This window comes from Pogoniulus pusillus, chromosome 31 (assembly GCF_015220805.1).
Source record: "Pogoniulus pusillus isolate bPogPus1 chromosome 31, bPogPus1.pri, whole genome shotgun sequence".
NCBI lineage: Eukaryota > Metazoa > Chordata > Aves > Piciformes > Lybiidae > Pogoniulus > Pogoniulus pusillus.
The window spans coordinates 4,619,753-4,639,077 of record NC_087294.1 but is presented as its reverse complement, the minus strand read 5'-3'; the positions used below and the strand labels follow the sequence as shown (position 1 = coordinate 4,639,077).

Here is a 19,325-nt window from a genome sequence, read left to right as displayed (position 1 = left end):
TGATCTCTTCGGCTCCCTTCCATCCCCTAACATCCTGGGATCCTAAGATTTTCACACAGGAATCCCTTTGTGTGGCAAAAACACACCACAAACCCAAAACTACAAACATCTTAAACTGGATAATTTTGTTGATCAAGTTCTAGCCCAGAAGTTATTTTTTTAATGAGAACTGGCATTTTGTATATACTATAGGTACCATCCAGAGTACTGGAGTTCTGTTACCTGTTATTAACTTGTTACTGAACCCTCAGTGGAAACTTCAGTGAAGAACATATGGTGGGGTGGGGTTTTTTCACTTCAGTTTTAAAGACATTTCCACTGTCAGTCACTTAAAATATCATAGAATTGAATGCATGGCACTATGGCTCTGGACACTTCCAGTGAGGAGCTGAGACTAGAGCTGACAGGGAGTTTAAATGGAGCTTTGAATGTCCCAATTTACCAGTTTCCTTTTTCTAGTCAGAGTATCTGGGAGGTTACAGGTTAATATCTTTTAACACAATCATCAGTGAGTTACTGTGTTCATGCTAAGTAATAGTTGTATTACAAGAGTCATTCCATACCTGAAGCACTGAAGTTGTATGGTTAGGGAGGTTTTAGCAGTGAACAAAACATTGAATTTCTGCTGTAAAGCACAAGTCACAGCCCTTAACTATGGTGGTTTTGATCACTGCTTCTGTAACTGCAAAGCAATGCCATTGTTCTGGTCTTATCTGAGGCGCCCTATTCCTTCCTCTACCCCTGTTTTCCCCTCAGTACCATCTCCTTGTGAAGTGAGATACATACAGTGTTAGACTTGGGTCCTGGGTTAGACTCTTTGTGACTAGCTGGAGGGTCAGTGATGTGTAGAAGGAAGGCAAAAGTGGCAAAGTGTAAGCAATTTTAAGTTCACATCCAAGAGACACTAAATTCTAATATAATCACTACCAGGAGAGAATGGGCCCCAGGTACTTTGACTGCAGTGTTAGACTGGAAAGCAGCAAAGAGATAACTCAGGAGATGTACTGACTCCTGTGTCAGGGGACAATGCTTTTTTGGCAGAAGTTAAAAAAGGGATAACAAAAAATAACAAAGGGAAGAAAAAAAGTGGAAGAGGTTTGAGGAGATTTATGTGGTAGGTCTTTGGTTGCCAGACACTACAGCCTGCCCTGAAGTGTTTCTTGTTATGATCCTCAGCTGTAGTACCTGCTTCCTTTCAATAGCTGCCTTGTGGTGGCCACAAACACTGAACACTGCTGTGGACTAGGAAATTAGAGCCCAGGCAGAGTCATAGAGACTTGGTGTGAAGTTCTGCAACCCTAAATATCTGTGGGAAGGAAGAGACAAGATAGGAGAAAAAGAAGTGGTCTAAAGATTAAGTTAGAATCAAGTTGTTTTTTCTTTTTTAAAAGATTATTTTCATCTTTAAATCACTCCTCCTGGCATGCAAGAATCCTAAGTAAGGGGTTAACAAAATGCAGTCATTTCTCATTTCAAATATAGATAACTGACAAATAGATGAGACCAGGTCCAATGAGGGCTTTAAATTGATTACTAAAATTATGTAGTATTTTTAACCCTATGGCAGGGACTGGGTATTTCTGTTATGACAAGAAGAACAAAACCCAAAAGGTCCCCAAAACCCAACAAATGCACAAAGAACTCGCACAATTTATGTTCTCAGACACTGAAAGGAGGCAGAATTCCTTATAGTTCTCATTATTCCCTTGAGTTCTAAGATGTGCCTTGAACTACAGAAACAGAAAATAGTTACAACCCCCCCCCCAACAACCACAGAGAAAAGTTAAGACAGAAATGACTGCTGAGTTCAGAAGGGACACTTACGCCCTGTACACCTTTTCCAGTGCTCTTGGCCAACTGTGAGCAGCTCTCTAACTCCATCATCCATTGCTTTGGTGAACCTACCCACTGCATCACATTTCTGTTCTCTGTGGCATTTGGACAAAGCAAAGACAAAAAGCAGGTTAACAGATTCATTACACTAACTTAAACACAATACTGAAATGTTCAGTAGCATCAACGAGATTTAAACAAACAAAACTCAAAACCAACAAAGAGGGACACAGAAATAAATTCATTCCTTGGAACCTTTGTCATTCCACTAAGTTGGAATTTCCTCCTTTAGATACAGGCACTTCTCACTGTTCCCCCCCCCCCCCCCCCCCCCCTATTATGTGGTACTTGACTATCATTCTGACTACAGTTAATTAGTTAATTACCTTGCAAAAAAAGCTATTAGCTAAATAGCCTCGATGAGATCAAATAACAACAGAACAGCAAATACTCATATGAGGAAAATGCATCCCTTAGAGCACTTAACACAAATAGAACAACTTCACACTGACAGGAAATGGGAGAGTAACAAAAGTAGCAAAATTGATACAACAATGAACAAGTATAAAAGAAAAGAATTGTTCCAGAAGTCTAAAATAGGTGAATAAAAACTAATACAGCAGTTCTTTTAGGGAAACAGGTATGGGTCATTTGACATTATACTGACAGTACTGTGGAGTTCTGTTGTATTAGAGAGAAAAAGAATCAGTGATACTCAGAATTCCAAATTCCCATGTGCCTTTTTACCTCTCTTTAAGCACATCTGTATGCAGTTACCAAAGCTTGCCAGTAAAAGAGCACTGCAGAAAGAGCAGAGTTCTGTAAACCATAGGAATGAATTTTCAATGAGAATTATTCAAACTATCAGATTTTACAAATGGTTTCAGACAGTGCCTGTATGAGTGACCTGTTCTAGTGGGAGGTGTCCCTGCCTATGGTAGGGGGTTGGAACTAGATGATCTTGGAGGTCCCTTCCAACCTAAACCATTCTATGATTCTATGAAACAACTCTCACAGCAAGGCTACTTTCAGTGACTCCCCAGAGGTGAGGCAGAAGTTCTGGCTGTGGCTCAATTGCCTAGAGGCTTCCACTTTCTCCCTGGAACCTCTTTCCTCAGCTAGAAATCCTACCCAAGGAGTTACCCACACAGAAACAGAAACTAGGCCTTTGTTTTATTCCCATTTTCCCAGTGTCAAACCATATTAATTTTCCATACACCACTTAAAAGTAAATACAGTTTGAAAACTTCGTGTTTGAAGTGACCTAAAAATATTCATCCTTTTTACTAGTACAGAACTGCTGCCACAGGCATTGTATATATCTTAATATGCACTGCACCACTTGGACAAAGCCTATACTGGGATGTTTCCAGGTGTAGGTACACCACTGCCTTGCTACTATAAGCACCTCTATCTTAACCATTTATTCACATGAAACATTATCCCACAGTTTTTATGTTCCACATCAGCCTGGAAAGCACATAAAGCACACTACCTTCTGAGAAAAACATACTTGATGGAGTGAAAGAAAGGCTACAGCATAACTCCAGTCTTTCACTCTATGAAACCCAAAGGTCTACCATCAAAAGAACTACACCTCACAGTGTATGTATACATAACATACACATATATAATATAGATCCATTTTCACTTCCAGAAGGGTAACTCAGAACTGCAGTAAATCATTTTAAATGCAAACTCATAATTTGTCAGTTGTCACCTTTAATAGTTTCCCATGTATGCCAGCTAGACTCATACTGAGTGCACATCATGTACAGGTATTTCACAGAAACACTGTTTTTCCTTAATGGTTGTGCTAGTTTGAAGCAGGCTAGAATGTTTTGGTGAAAAAGAACTAGACCATAGGCTGTGAAAGGAAAACAATGGTGATGTCTGCTTCCCTCAGAGTCTTGCTGAACAAGAAGTAAACAAACATTAGATAACACTCTTGCCATTTTGACTTCGCTCTCGGGCTGGGCTTTGACTGAGCTGCATCTCCCTAACCTCATCTGCCACTCACCTTTGCTTCTTAACCTCTTGGCTGAACCTCCATTCTTCCTTAGGACTGGGGTAAGGTTGAGAGGGGCAGGAGGAGGTGCAGGGGTGGTTGAGAGCCCCTCCTGGGGACTCAGGTTTCTGGGAGGGCTGTTGTGTTTCTGTATTACCTTTTCCCTTGTCTATTTTTGTATATTTCTGTATATACTGTAAATATCTGCTTGTATATTGTGCTAGCTGTAAATAAATAGCTTCATTTATATTCCCAGAGCTGGCTGAAACTAGTCTGGGTGATTTCTAAAGTGTGGGGGGGCAGGGAACACCCAAACCATCACAATGGTCCACTTACAGCTATCCTAAGCTACCTGTAAGTCTGGCATACTTTGGAACTGCTCACCTTTGAAAGATTAAAGATTGAAATATACTCCCATAGCAATATAAACCTCCACAGGATCTGCCAATACTTTATCATGTCAACCAGTTTTGCAGAAACCTTTCCAGGAACAGTATTGCACCACTGAAGCCACAGACCTCATGTGGAGTTCCTCCAAAATCTGGAGGAGTTGATATTAGAAACTGCTATCCAAGCAGTATTTCCTCTCTGCCTTTGTGAATACTTCAAATCCATGAATGCACGTACATTTTTGCTACTCCACATTAGCTCAGCACCTGTTGTGTAACCAGATGTATAGTATCCACACAAAAAGAAAACACCTTACATTTCTACCATGTCCAAGTCAGGAGCTTCTGGTTCCATTGTAGAAAAGATCAGGACTCCTACAGTTTCGTCTTTTTCTGCCTTCCGCTTTCCAGTTTTCCATTCCTTGATGGGGGGAGGCAGAACAAAAGAACAACCATGCTAGTTTGAAGCAGGCTAGAATGTTTTGGTGAGAAGAACTAGATCACAGGCTGTCAAAGGGAAACAGGGTGATGTCTGCTTCACTCATAGGCTCGCTGAGAGGTATGAGAACAAGAATCCAAACATAGATAAGGGAGTTGCACTTCTTTCTGCTTGGGAGTTCTGAGCTGTATTTCTCTCTTTAGCCTCTCTGCCATCTCTCTGATTAATCCACTTTCCTTCCTAACCCCCTGGCTGAACCTCCATTCTTCCCTGGGTCTGGGGTAAGGTTGAGAGGGGTGGGAGAAGGTGGAAGGGTGGTTGGGAGCCCCTCCTGGGGACTCAGGTTTCTGGGAGGGCTGTTGTGTTTCTGTATTACCTTTTCCCTTGTCTATGTCTGTCTATAACTCTATATACTGTAAATATCTGCTTGCATATTGAGCTAAGCTGTAAATATAAGCTTCATTCAGTTTCTAGAGCCAGCTGAGTCTAGTCTGGGTGATTTCCAAAGTGTGGGGGAAACACCCAAACCACCACAACACACAAACTTGGACCACTGAGGTGTACAAGGGCATGTACTTAAGCAGTGAATGAAATGTTTACAAGTTAACCAGCAGATCACTCATAAACACAGCTTTTTCAGTAATAGTTTCAGTGGGGCCAAGGGTTTACCCCTTTTCTCTTGGTGCACCTTCTTTTCTAGGTTCTGGGGCCAACAGACCCTTCTTGTGTCTTTCTGAAATACAATGCAAGAGCAATTCTAATCAGCACTATCACATGTGCAGAAACAGCTGAAATCAGAGGCTGCTCAAGAAGATCATGAGACTATTGTGCAATTGCCATACTCAAATTTTAGTGGGATTAGATGAAATGGTTGAAAATGTCACATGTATTACAACATCTGGTCTGTTTATGTCTGTCCCTGAGTTACACATGAAGAACTGCTGACAACCTAGCACACCCATACAACTGTCTACTGGCCATCCAAAGAGTAGTACTGGACAGCTTACTGCCCACCCAGTAGCACTCAAACTGCTGCTTACTATGCGACTGCTGCTCTGTTATTCAGCCTCTACTTACAGCATCTCAGAATAATTCTGGTTGAAAGTGACTTCAGGAGGTATGTAGTCCAACCTACTCAAATATGCTTACTCAGGGCTTTATCCAGTCTGGTCTTAAAAAACTCCAAGGATATTTTTCATGAAGATCTATGTCTATTTAGAAATATGATCATTTTGAAGAGAAAGCAGCAGTTTTCCTTCTTATTTTGTTATCAGAAGATCATAGAATCTGATGGGGAACACAAACTGTCCTTACAAGATTGTCAACAAAGCTACTCCAAAGAGCACATCTCTGTAGGAAGAGTCTACAGCACATCAAAGAACCTGTGCTGACTTGAGGCTAATTGGAATATTTTACTGAGAGAAATTAAATTCTTAGCTGTGAGAAGAAAAAAACCTAAACAACAGTGACCTATATCACTCATTCTTCTGCTCAGAGAAACAAGTGGTCAAGATATAACACACGTTTCTCACTTCTCAGTTCCCACTTTTCTCCTTCTCTCTGGCAGTCTGTATTGGTTGCACCTGCCTTAACTCTTTAATTCGACCTAATCTTTTTTCCCCCCTCTAATCTTCTTGTCCTTTTTTTTGACATCTCATCTCAGATCTCTCCAGATTTATCACTTAAGATATACAGGGATTGATCTGGTTATCTCTGGAGGAAGAGAAAGAGGAGGGAGGAGGGGAGAAGGTTTGGATTGGGAGCCTCCTCACAGTCTGACTGTTTTGGGAGGGATTGTGTGTTTCTGTATTACTTTTAACTTGTATATAACTGTAAATATTTGTATGTATATATATATGCTTGTACAATGTGCTAAGCTGTAAGCATAGCTTCCTTAACTTCCAGCTGAGTCTAGTCTGCTGAATTTGAGGGAAGGGAAGGGAAGGGAAGGGAAGGGAAGGGAAGGGAAGGGAAGGGAAGGGAAGGGAAGGGAAGGGAAGGGAAGGGAAGGGAAGGGAAGGGAAGGGAAGGGAAGGGAAGGGAAGGGAAGGGAAGGGAAGGGAAGGGAAGGGAAGGGAAGGGAAGGGAAGGGAAGGGAAGGGAAGGGAAGGGAAGGGAAGGGAAGGGAAGGGAAGGGAAGGGAAGGGAAGGGAAGGGAAGGGAAGGGAAGGGAAGGGAAGGGAAGGGAAGGGAAGGGAAGGGAAGGGAAGGGAAGGGAAGGGAAGGGAAGGGAAGGGAAGGGAAGGGAAGGGAAGGGAAGGGAAGGGAAGGGAAGGGAAGGGAAGGGAAGGGAAGGGAAGGGAAGGGAAGGGAAGGGAAGGGAAGGGAAGGGAAGGGAAGGGAGAGAATAACTCCCAAACCATCAAGCAACCCTATGCCTTGTTTTGATCTGTCAGCAGTTTTCAGCTCATCACTACTGCCCACAGGAGGGCAGACAAAGAAGAAGGCTGCAAAGCTGAACTCAGCCTGTGTTATTCCCTACCTTCTCATCTCGGAAGTTGAGAAACTGCTGGAAAACTTCACTTTCTGAGACAACAGGGTGGCGACACATCCTTGTCATCCAGGCCTGCAGTCTCTCCATGCGCATCTTGATGAACTCCTCTTCAAAGCGGCCTAGCACACATTGAACAGCAATTTTTAGTTCTAGTCTAGCACCCTCAGCTTCTTTTTGTTTTCCTTTAAATGAAAACAGAACGTGGAATTCATCTGGTGACTTATTCACCATTTAACCACCGAAAACTCACAAGAAGAAAACTCCAGGCTGCCCAATCAGAAGAACTTTAAATCACAGTATAGTGATTACTGCTCAGGATACTGACCAGGAATATCTGTTTGCATAAAGATAGCAAAAAACCACTAAGATAGCCTAATACAAATAATAATACATCAATACACTTTCAGATGGAAAAATTAGGTATTCAAATGATGCAGGAGAGAAGCCAGGCACAAACTCAGAACACAGTCATTTTTCTGATATAGTCCAGTGAAGACCTGGTCAATGCAAGGCTCAAAAATGTTGGAGAAAAAAGAATGACTTATTTTCCAGGTTTGCCTGCACTACCTAACTAAGCATTTGGACTGCTCACACACCACTAGCAAACTAAAAAACCCAGTACCTCCCATAAGCCTGTTCCTAGATAGGTACATGCCCCAGGGAAAAACAATCAAAAGCTATCAATACAGCCTACGTACAAACCAGTTAGAATACTTACTTGTCAGACTGTTTTGAGTAGTTAAGAGATTTTTAACATCATCTACCTAAAGAAGTTGTTTGTTTTTTTTCAGATGAGCACTGCCTCATCAGTGTGTGCTTACAAGAACCTTTTGATTTTAGCACAAATTGTCTTAAAAGGATCTTCTCACAATTAAGAAAAAGTGCAGCATGTCTGATTTCTGCAGTACACAGCCAACAGGATGCATTGCAAAGGAATGAGGGATTCCTTCAGCACTCCACTCTTCTGGTTTCCATAGAAGTGCAGATGACAAACCTTTAGTACTCTTTTGATACTATATAGTATCAAACTATATAGTAACTACAACAGAAACTTCCCACCAGGTTGATATCTCTGTATTGATTTTTGTTTTATTGTGGCTTGGTTTTTTTTTTGTGCTAGTGTGTTTGGCTTTTCATTTCTTTTGGTTTTATTTAGTTGGTTTGTTGTGGGGTTTTTTTTTTGTACTAGTGTGTTTGGCTTTTCATTTCTTTTGTTTTTATTTATTGATGACCTGGACGAGGGGATTGAGTCCAGCATCAGTAAGTTTGCAGATGACACCAAGCTAGGAGCAGGTACTGATCTGTTGGAGGATAGGAAGGCTCTGCAGAGGGACCTGGACAGGCTGGATGGGTGGGCAGAGGCCAATGGGATGAGATTGAACAAGGCCAAGTGCAGGGTTCTGCACTTTGGCCACAACAACCCCAAGCAGCACTACAGGCTGGGCACAGAGTGGCTGGAGAGCAGCCAGGAGGAAAGGGACCTGGGGGTACTGATAGATAGTAGGCTGAAGATGAGCCAGCAGTGTGCCCAGGTGGCCAAGAGAGCCAATGGCATCCTTGGCCAGTAGGACAAGGGAGGTTATTCTGCCCCTGTACTCAGCACTGGTCAGGCCACACCTTGAGTCCTGGGCCCAGTTCTGGGCCCCTCAATTCAAGAGAGATGTTGAGGTGCTGGAAGGTGTCCAGAGAAGGGCAACAAAGCTGGTGTGGGGCCTGAAGCACAAATCCTATGAGGAGAGGTTGAGGGAGCTGGGCCTGTTTAGCCTGGAGAAGAGGAGGCTCAGAGGTGATCTTATTACTGTCTACAACTACCTGAAGGGACATTGTAGCCAGGTGGGGGGTGGCCTCTTCTCCCAGACAACCAGCAACAGAACAAGGGGACACAGTCTCAAGTTGTGCCAGGGTAGGTCTAGGCTGGATATTAGGAAGAAGTTCTTCACAGAGAGAGTGATTGGCATTGGAATGGGCTGCCCAGGGAGGTGGTGGAGGCACCATCCCTGGAGGTGTTCAAGAAAAGCCTGGATGAGGCACTTAGTGCCATGGTCTAGTTGACTGGCTAGGGCTGGGTGCTAGGTTGGACTGGATGATGTTGGAGGTCTCTTCCAACCCAGTTGATTCTATGATTCTATGATTTAGTTGGTTTGTTAGTTTTGTGGGCATTTTTGTTTGGGTTTTTTTGTTTGGTTGGTTTTGTTTGGGGTTTTCTTTTGGTGTTTTCTTTTTACTTTTTAAAATGGATAAATCAACTCCCATGAAAGACATTATATACCCTGCAGTAATACCTTGCTCTGCTCTTAATCTATGCTGCAATCTCCACAGCATAAGGAACGCAAGGCAACAGGAACAGTAACATTTGGAAGCCCTAATCATGAGGCATATCACCACCAGCTAATCATGATCCTGAGCACTGTCTATTTGCAGAGTCTTACTCTGCAAAGACTAAGTGGACAGAAATAATCTCTTAGAGTCTTCAGAATTAAGCCCTCTATAGACAATGAAATAGAAGTACTACTTATTTTTAATCTCCCACAATGTTTCTAAAAACAAAGACAAGAGGCATGTTTTTTTTCTTCATGAGACAAGTTACCTTCTCCCATAGACCTCAGAAGACTGAAAACCACAGGCAAGGGTTAACTGCAATGCCAAATTCTTGAGTTGTTTAAAAACTCATTTACAATAAAATCTAGAGACTGGAGTCTGTTGGATCAGGACTTCTGACTTCCTTTACTCCACATGCATGTGTTTAAGCAAAAATACTGGTGAATTCTAAACATGAGGCTAAGGGGAGGGGAAGGGAAGAAGTCACTTCCTCACTTTTCAGTCTCCTCGGCATTTATCCCAGCATCTGCATCAATGCTTAGCTTTCTTCAGACACAGCAGAGCTGATGCATTTTCAGTGATGCCCACAGCCTCATGGTTGGCTCCATGTCAGCTTTTCTATGTTTGGTTTTGGCTGGCTGTCTTAAAGGCTGTTTAAAAATCTTACTAGAAAACACACAAGTGGAAGTAGGCAACAGTAATGCATTTTCCTCCTATACAGGTGTCCAGTTCTTTTGTTCACATGCACTCCAGCACACACTTGTAGAAAGGATGCCAGTGACTACTGAAAATGCACAGCCACTCCCAGGTTCAGTTGGAATGATCAAACTCTTGAGCATTGAAAGGGTCCAATCCCACTTTTTGAAGGTGGAGCACAAGACTTCCACAGACTTCACTTTAGTCAAGCTGAACTGCCACCAGACCAGAGCAAAAGGTTATACAAATTAAAGATGCCTTCTACATCAAGTGTAGACCAACAACAGGAGAAACAGCTGCAACATTTCACTTGTGAGCAAAGAGCCAGTTTATCAGAGGCCATTCCCTTTCCTCTGGGTGCTTTGCTCCAAAGTTCCTACAACACACTAACATTCCAGTGCTAAAGAAAACAAAGAAATAACCATTACACACAAAACACCCTCCAAACAATTTCAGACAAGCAGCAAATACAGAGCATATGTATTAACTCTTTGATAACTGAACAGTCTCTGCAGTAGTAACTATGGGTTTTTTCAGTTGGTTGGATTGTTTGAGGTTTTTGGTTGTTTTGGGGGCTTTTTTTTCCCCATCACTGGGACTAGCTAAATAAACTTGAATTCTGAAATTATGCTCCTAGTGCTCCTATTTTGTTACCAACAGGCCATCACAATTCATCATAAATTCTGAATGGTGGGGAAGGTTGGAAGGGTTTTTTTTGGTACTTTTAAAACAGCCAGAAAAACAATAAGTCAGAAATAACCCAACTTTGTAAAAAGCAATCTCCTTATTTCCCATCTCCTGAGTACATCACTGAAAAATAATTACCTGTTACTTGCTTGTCTGGAAGAGAAGGGATTGGAATGGCTAATCCAAACTTAACCAGGAGACGCTCATACAACCAGTCAAAGTGCTTGTATCTGTGGTTGACAGATCGATTAGTGTTCTGGAAGAGAAACACAGCTTTGAATTTTGAGAGGCATCTACAGATAGCAACATAAAATGAGTGACCAGAATAGTAAATATGTGGAATGTAAATAAAATTGATGGTTTTAGATCCTTAAATCTATAACTACAGAAGAACCTGAAATCACAGGATGTCAGGGGCTAGAAGTGACCTTCAAAGATCATCCAGTCCAACACCCCCTGCCAGAGCAGGATCACTTAGACCAGATCACAAAGGAACACGGCCAGGCAGGTTTTGCATATCTCCAGAGATGGAGACCCCACAACACCCCTGGGCAGCCCCTTCCAGTGTTCTGTCACCCTCGCAGGGAAAAAATTCCTCCTCATGTTTACAAGAAACTTCCTCTGCCTCAACTTCCCCCCATTGCCCCTTGTCCTGTTGTTGGGCATCACCCAGCAGAGCCTGGCTCCATCACCCTTTACATGTTTATAAACATTGCTAAGTCACCTCTCAGCCTCCTCTTCTCCAAGCTAAAGAGCCCCAGCTCCCTCAGTCTCTCCTCATAAGAGAGATGTCCCCTTCCTTTAATCATCTTTGTGGTTCTGTGCTGGACTCTCTGAAGCAGCTCTATGTCCCTCTTGAACTTGGGGGCCCAGAACTGGACACAATGCTAGAACATACTAACTCTTCAGGGGAAATGTGGACAATTACCATTTACAAGCCTGTCACCAAGCCAATACACCACCAACACTACAAACTGTATTACTTATACAAATGACCCAATATTTGCAAAGGAAAAAAATCCTGTTTCAAAACCACTTACAGTGCAGGTCAGCTGATATTCAATGTAGCTCTTGAGACCATACATTTTGGAACCTTTTTTGGGATCTGCCACCACGCAGTCAAATGTAGAGGTAGGATAAACCCACATTGGGCCATAATCACCAATCTGTAAAAAATTGCAAGTGCTATCTTTAAATACATCTTGTAGTACCAGCTGCAAACATGGAGACAAATACTTTCTCTTCTGAGTTGAAAGTTTCCATTGATTTAACTGACAGCTTGTTAGTCAGGAAATAAAAGAGGCTTCTTGCAATCAGATATGCTTGACCACAGTTGTGTTTATCTTACTGCAGAGTTAATTCCCCCCCCTAATAGTGGTGAATTGTAGAGATTGATTCAACCACATTTCACTAGAGCAGCATATATCTAGGAAAGTTTGGTTTTTTTAGGTGAGAACATGACCTAACCATGACTGAATACTGCAAACCTTTATGAATGTAACTTCTACATGTTAGATAACTTCCAGGATAACCAAGAGACAGTGTAACACACTCTCTCTGCCTCCAAACCCCTCAAAACTGTTTGTTTTCAAATAATGCAGATTCAGATTTAAAAAACCTGAAAATAAGTTTTGGGGTTTTTTTTAAATCAGAACCCTTAAAGTTAAGAAGTTAAAACTTGGCCCCAAAAAATCCCTCAATGGTATGAATCTGAAATGGATGCTACTGCAACTTTAGAATCCTTAAATGGTACATAGTTTTATTAGGACACTTCTATGTGCAGTGCCAGCTTCTTCTGACCCAAATACATACAGCAACCCTGAAGCTAAAAGTAAATGGGAGGAAAATGGCAGGGTGGGGAGGGTTCAAAACAAAACTAACAATCATAAAACCAAAACCACGCCTCAAACCAAACAGCCAAACAAAAAAGCCCCATATAAAACCAAACAAACCACCAAATCTCAACCCAAAACCCCCAATAAACCCAAAAACCTCCAGCCTCAAACTAAACCACACCACCCACGCCTAAAACCCACGCACATCCCCAGCTTACAATTATGGGAATTTTTTCTTTGGGTTTTGCTAGCTGCTTGGCCAAGAGATACTGCTCCATTCCAGGTTTTGCAAATCCAGGAAATCTAACAATAAAACAAAGTGATGAGTTTATTCTGTATTTGCCTGCCTTTGACATATGCATTATTACCTATCACTGCAGGCTCAAGTAGTAGAAAGAATAAATGTCAATTACTTAAGAAGAAATTTACCCTGAAACACCAAAAAAGTTTGAGCAAGTGATCTCCAGCACACACACACAGAGGACTTCCAAAAAGTAAATGCTGGTTCTCTTTCTAATTAGGAAGATACTTAGCTCTACAAGTACTGCCAACCTACTGACTGCTTGCAGAAACAGGAGTAGTAAAATAGGACTTCCTTCAGACAAATAATGCTCTCAAGGTATAGTTATGCTGGTTACACTAAACAGGCTCGTAACAAGTAGATGCCACAAGGACACAAAAGTTACAGTTGCAAAACTGGACAAAGCTTCCACTGAAAAGCTAAATCGATTGTTTCTGCATGACCAGTTGTTAATTTTAGCTACTTGCCCAAGGAGACCAATACTTTATAATCCTTTTCCATTCTGCTTGCATCTGTTTTAAGATTACTACACAGTAGCTTCTCACAGTAAGAGTAGTTTTAGAGTAACCAAACATGAAGTTGCAACATGAGATAATGCTGGCGTAACCATGACAAAGCTTTATGCTATTGTGAGATCATCTAAAAAAAATTAAAGCTAAATAAAACCAAGCAATATTTGTGGGTCAAGAATAAGCTTGGGTGATGCACAAACACACAGGAGAGCAGAACTTTTCTCCACTGCTCCTAGCAATCCAAAACAGTTCAAGAACTCTAGCGCAACATAGGTTGATAGGTTGGACTGGATGATCTTGGAGGTCTCTCCCAACCTGGTTGATTCTATGAACATGACTGATCAGTCTTGTTGTATGGACAAGTCCTCTGCCACCTTTTATTTTCCCACACAGTGTTAAAGAGAGCTAAATTTTAAAGACCAATAGGTCTAGAAGTTTAGACTTCAAACAAGCACCATTTGCTGGTGTAATACCTCCAAAAAATTATACAGCTTTGTCATGTACTTTCAGGCTTTCACAGATCTGATCACACAGCAGAAATGCTGATCTACAAACCCATCTAATTTTTACTTGGAACCTGTAGTATTTACATTGACTGGCCATATACTTGTACAGCTTGACAATTTTCAGTTCCTTTCAGTATCCACACATTTCCCCTGCATTTGCCATTACTTGTTAAGCGGTAACTTCATAGCAGCTGCACGTGAATTTCCACGCTGGACCCCACCAGCCTCTGATGCCTCAGCCTCCTTATAACCAAGATACGACGGTGAAGCTGATTTTGGATCATCCCAGTCATCATCCCAATCATCGTCATCAGCAGCTGCTGAAGCACAGGAGGGTGTAGGGAAAGAAGGAAGTTAAATACTTTTCCTTTCAAAAGCAGAAATCTCAGTACTCATATACAATCCACACTGTAAGTGTATTAAGAGCTAGTTCAGCCTTCTGCCTCATGATTCCTCTTCAATCAGTACCATCCAATCAAATCTATGCTAGAATTTCACTGAGGGAGAGTTGTGTGGTGGGTTGAAATTACCCCCCCAATAAATTTACCAGAGAAAATAAAGAGGAGTTGCTGGTATGTTAAGATGAATTCCATACTCATACTCCACATTAGCATTCCCCTGTTAAACTCTCTTAATTCAGGCCTTTAGTACAAAAAAAGATAGACAGTCATTGATGATCTTGGAGGTCTCTTCCAACCTGGTTGATTCTATGATTTTAGGGACTACTTCTTCACAGGGCTGAGGGCACAAAGTCAAGGACGTTTAAGTTCCAGTTATGTAACCTGAACAGTACACCTGAGAGTAGAACAGGTGTGCACAACATTCTGGCTTGCCAGATTTCCATGCAATTTTGAGGTGTCTGTTACTGTGGATTTTTCTTTCCTTTTCAAAGCTCTTATTATTTTAGTGTCCAGTTTACACACATGGCAACATGCTACTAGGGAACTGGGTTTTAGTGTCCAGTTTACACACATGGCAACATGCTACTAGGGAACTGGGTTTTAGTGTCCAGTTTACACACATGGCAACATGCTACTAGGGAACTGGGCTTTAGTGTCCAGTTTACACACATGGCAACATGCTACTAGGGAACTGGGTTTTAGTGTCCAGTTTACACACATGGCAACATGCTACAAGGGAACTGGGTTTTAGTGTCCAGTTTACACACATGGCAACATGCTACTAGGGAACTGGGCTTTAGTGTCCAGTTTACACACATGGCAACATGCTACTAGGGAACTGGGTTTTAGTGTCCAGTTTACACACATGGCAACATGCTACTAGGGAACTGGGTTTTAGTGTCCAGTTTACACACATGGCAACATGCTACTAGGGAACTGGGTTTTAGTGTCCAGTTTACACACATGGCAACATGCTACTAGGGAACTGGGCTTTAGTGTCCAGTTTACACACATGGCAACATGCTACTAGGGAACTGCATTTTAGTGTCCAGTTTACACACATGGCAACATGCTACTAGGGAACTGGGTTTTAGTGTCCAGTTTACACACATGGCAACATGCTACTAGGGAACTGGGCTTTAGTGTCCAGTTTACACACATGGCAACATGCTACTAGGGAACTGGGCTTTAGTGTCCAGTTTACACACATGCCAACATGCTACTAGGGAACTGGTTTTGGTTTGTTTTTTCAAAGCCACAATCTATAGCTACAAAAGATGAAGCAATTCTTCTCTCTACCATCCTCCTCCTCTAACGTGTTCAAAACCAGGAGCACTATTGACATACCTGGTCCTTGATATGCCTGAGGATGACCAAATGCTGCTGCTGCCTCCCAGTTATTTGAAGCACTGTTTCTCTGGCCAGATGCACTTTCAGCTTTTGACGTCCAGTTGTCAGTGTTCCCATTATCCCAGTTCCCAGACTTTCCAACATTCCAGCTGGACCAAGGATCACTGGCATTGTTTGGCTACATTACATAAAGGTAAAAGTAAACCACAAAAAGAGCTGAAGAAATGGGTAAGAGTCACATACTTTCTTCTTCGAATCCTCAACGTCTTCCATACAGGCTAGGAGTTTGCATTCAGCACATCACTAGTTCAGTTCAGGAGCAGCTGCCAAATCTTACAGTCCCAGTTACACAGTTCTTGAATGCATCTACAAAAACTTCTCAGCTTTCCAGCAATGTGACACCAATACAATGTCACATCTCCTCAGGGAAATTAAACTACTTGTGCCAACACTGTTAGGAAGCACTCTTACCTGTGGTAATAATTCTACACCAGCACCATAAGCATGGTGCACAGAAACTATCAATTACATAAAGCCACAGACTAATTAGCACATTTAAAACTAGAACTCAAAAATCAAGGATTAGGTTTTTCCACATACTTATTTTATCAAAGATTAATAGTTTTACTATAAGCAAATCATAAGTTGCTCATCTACACCATCAAAAATCAAGGATTAAGTTTTTCCACATATTTATTTTATCAAAGATTGATAGTTTTACTACAAGCAAATCATAAATTGATCATCTACACCATCAAAAAACAAGGATTAAGTTTTTCCACATATTTATTTTATCAAAGATTAATAGTTTTACTACTGGCAAATCATAAATTGCTCATCTACACCATTAAAAATCAAGGAGTAAGTTTTTCCACATATTTATTTTATCAAAGATTAATAGTTTTATTATAAGCAAATCATAAGTTGCTCATCTACACCATCAAAAATCAAGGATTAGGTTTCCCCACATATTTATTTTATCAAAGATTAATAGTTTTACTACTGGCAAATCATAAATTGCTCATCTACACCTTCACTAGCAGTGTGAAGTAGGGAATTAAGGACCAGCAACCTGCTCAGCTTCCCTGGAAGCTCCCAATTAATTCACATCAAAGACAAGGGAAGGAAATAAACATCTGCCAGGGAACAGTCTGGCTTTTCCCTGTAGAGCTACTCTCTCAGCAGAAGCTTCTAGTGAAGGTAACACACACACCCTTCAGCTGCTGCTGCTATGGAGGTAGAAACTTCAGTTGAGAGTAGAGTACAGACATCTCTCTAACTACTGCATCAATTTGTCAAGTTTGCTTGACAGTAAATTGAATTAATAGCTGAACATGCTGCTCAGCAACTTCATTTTAAACACTACTTTGTGAAAAGCACTGACTAGTTAAGTGCAGTCAACTCCAGACACTTAGCACAGAGATTAGCTGACAGAAAGAAGAAACCCACACAAATCAAACCCACACACCAAAGTGTAGAAGGGAGGAAGGGAAAAGGAAGGAAAGCAAACAAACCCTATGAATCTTGTCTTCTTCAGCAAAGGGAGAAACAGTTTTGTACAAGCAGTCTCAAAACCTACAGAAGCCAGTGCATTATTTTCATTGTGAAGCAGCATATCAAAGGAGGTTTGCCTAGAAGGGCAACAAAGCTGGTGAGGGGCCTGGAACACAAACCCTATATGGAGAGGCTGAGGGAGCTGGGGGTGTTTAGCCTGGAGAACAGGAGGCTGAGGGGTGACCTCGTTGCTGTCTACAACTACCTGAAGGCAGGTTGTAGCCAGGTGGGGGTTGGTCTCCCAAGCAAGCACCAATAGAACAAGGGGACACAGTCTCAAGTTGTGCCAGGTGAGGTCTAGGCTGGATGTTAGGAGGAAGTTGTTGGCAGAGAGAGTGATTGGCATTGAAATGGGCTGCCCAGGGAGGTGGTGGAGGCACCGTTCCTGGAGGTGTTCAAGCAAAGCCTGGATGAGGCACTTAGTGCCATGGTCTAGTTGACTGGCTAGGGCTGGGGGATAGATTGGAGTGGATGATCTTGGAGGTCTCTTCCAACCTGCTTGATTCTATGATTCCATAGTGTTTACACGAATCTTAGAACCTTTGACAGTACAGAAAGTTTAACAAAACTCTCACATTGCTCTCTGAAAGAACCTGAATGTTTGTTTCTTACACAAAACCAATTGTGCTAGTTTGAAGTAAGCTAAAATGTTTTGGTGAGAACTAGATCACAGGCTGTGAAAGGAAAACAGTGGTGATGTCTACTTCACTCATAGGCTTACTGAAAGGTATAAGAGCAAGAATCCAAACATAGATAAGGGAGTCACACTTCTCTCTTTAGCCTCTCTGCCATCTCTCTGATAATCCACTTTGCTTTCTAACCCCCTGGCCAAACCTCCATTCTTCCCTGGGACTGGGGTAAAGTTGAGAGGAGCAGGGGGAAGGTGCAGGGTTGGTTGGGAGCCCCTCCTGGGGACTCAGGTTTCTGGGAGGGCTGTTGTGTTTCTGTATTACCTTTTCCCTTGTCTATTTCTGTCTATAACTGTATATACTGTAAATATCTGCTTGTATATTGTGCTAAGCTGTAAATAAATAGCTTCATTCAAATTTCCAGAGCCAGCTGAGTCTAGTCTGGGTGATTTCCAAAGTGTGAGGGGGGGCAGGGAACACCCAAACCATCACACCAATTCAGTACAATTCTCTCATTTCAGCTTTGACACACTAATTCAGAACAAGAACTCTCACTTCAGTAAAGTAACCTCAAAGTCAGATTTCAGACACTATCAAGACTCAAAAATGCTTTGGATCCATATTGTTGGTAACATATAACATCTACTCCCAGAATCTGGAACTTAAGACCCAAGTGCCAAGCCAGGCAGCAATTGCCATTCAGAAGACTCGCTGAAGTCAGTGGGTCTCTAGGAACTAGCAGCACAGATTATGTGGATAGCTTACAGGGACTTTTTTTTAACTCATGAATCTGACTCAAGAACAGTACTTCCTAGTCACAAACTCACAGAATGGCAGGGGTTGGAAGGGACCTCTGGAAGTGGAGTCCAAGCCCCCTGCCAAAGCAGGATCACCTAGGGCAGGTCACACAGGAGCGCACCCAGACAGGTCTTGAAGGCTTCAAGAGAAAGAAGATTCCACAAGCTCTCCAGGCAGCCTGTTCCAGTGCTCCATCACTCTTCCAGTGTATAAGTTTTTACTCATATTGAAGTGGATCTTCCTTGTATTCCTGTTTGTATTTGCTGCCCCTCATCCTATCAGTATCATTGTCTACCAAATTCTTGGACAGCTGATACAGGGTGCTACTCCCAGAAATTACACACAAGTTGCTAGTAGCTTTTCAGGTATCAGCCTGCTCTTTCTAAGATATTTACCTGAGATGAATTCATGTAGAGATAAAAAAGCCTTACATGCCATCAGCTAGAGTTTATCCTCTTTGGTAAAGGAACAGAGACACACTGGGCCCCAAGCAGGTGGGAAAGCATGCCTGACCTAACGTAACTTCAAGCATCTAGAGAAGAATAGTTTGCATAATGTACCTTTGCATATACTT

At 42.0% G+C, this 19,325-nt stretch overlaps 1 protein-coding gene across 2 annotated transcripts in view; it reads right to left on the bottom strand.

Annotated features, from left to right (window-relative positions):
* Positions 1 to 19,325, bottom strand: part of SNX9 (sorting nexin 9) — a 71,787-nt gene that overhangs the window by 14,387 nt on the left and 38,075 nt on the right. Inside the window, exons 5-12 of one of the 2 annotated variants that reach the window (XM_064169289.1) lie at positions 15,768 to 15,948; positions 14,186 to 14,339; positions 12,919 to 13,003; positions 11,906 to 12,031; positions 11,004 to 11,121; positions 7,152 to 7,282; positions 4,548 to 4,651; positions 1,825 to 1,928 (exon numbers count right to left, since the gene is read on the bottom strand). In XM_064169289.1, the coding sequence (XP_064025359.1) occupies positions 1,825 to 1,928; positions 4,548 to 4,651; positions 7,152 to 7,282; positions 11,004 to 11,121; positions 11,906 to 12,031; positions 12,919 to 13,003; positions 14,186 to 14,339; positions 15,768 to 15,948 (1,003 nt within the window). The remainder of the gene's footprint in view (positions 1 to 1,824; positions 1,929 to 4,547; positions 4,652 to 7,151; positions 7,283 to 11,003; positions 11,122 to 11,905; positions 12,032 to 12,918; positions 13,004 to 14,185; positions 14,340 to 15,767; positions 15,949 to 19,325) is intronic. The other variant, XM_064169290.1, reaches the window with a different exon arrangement.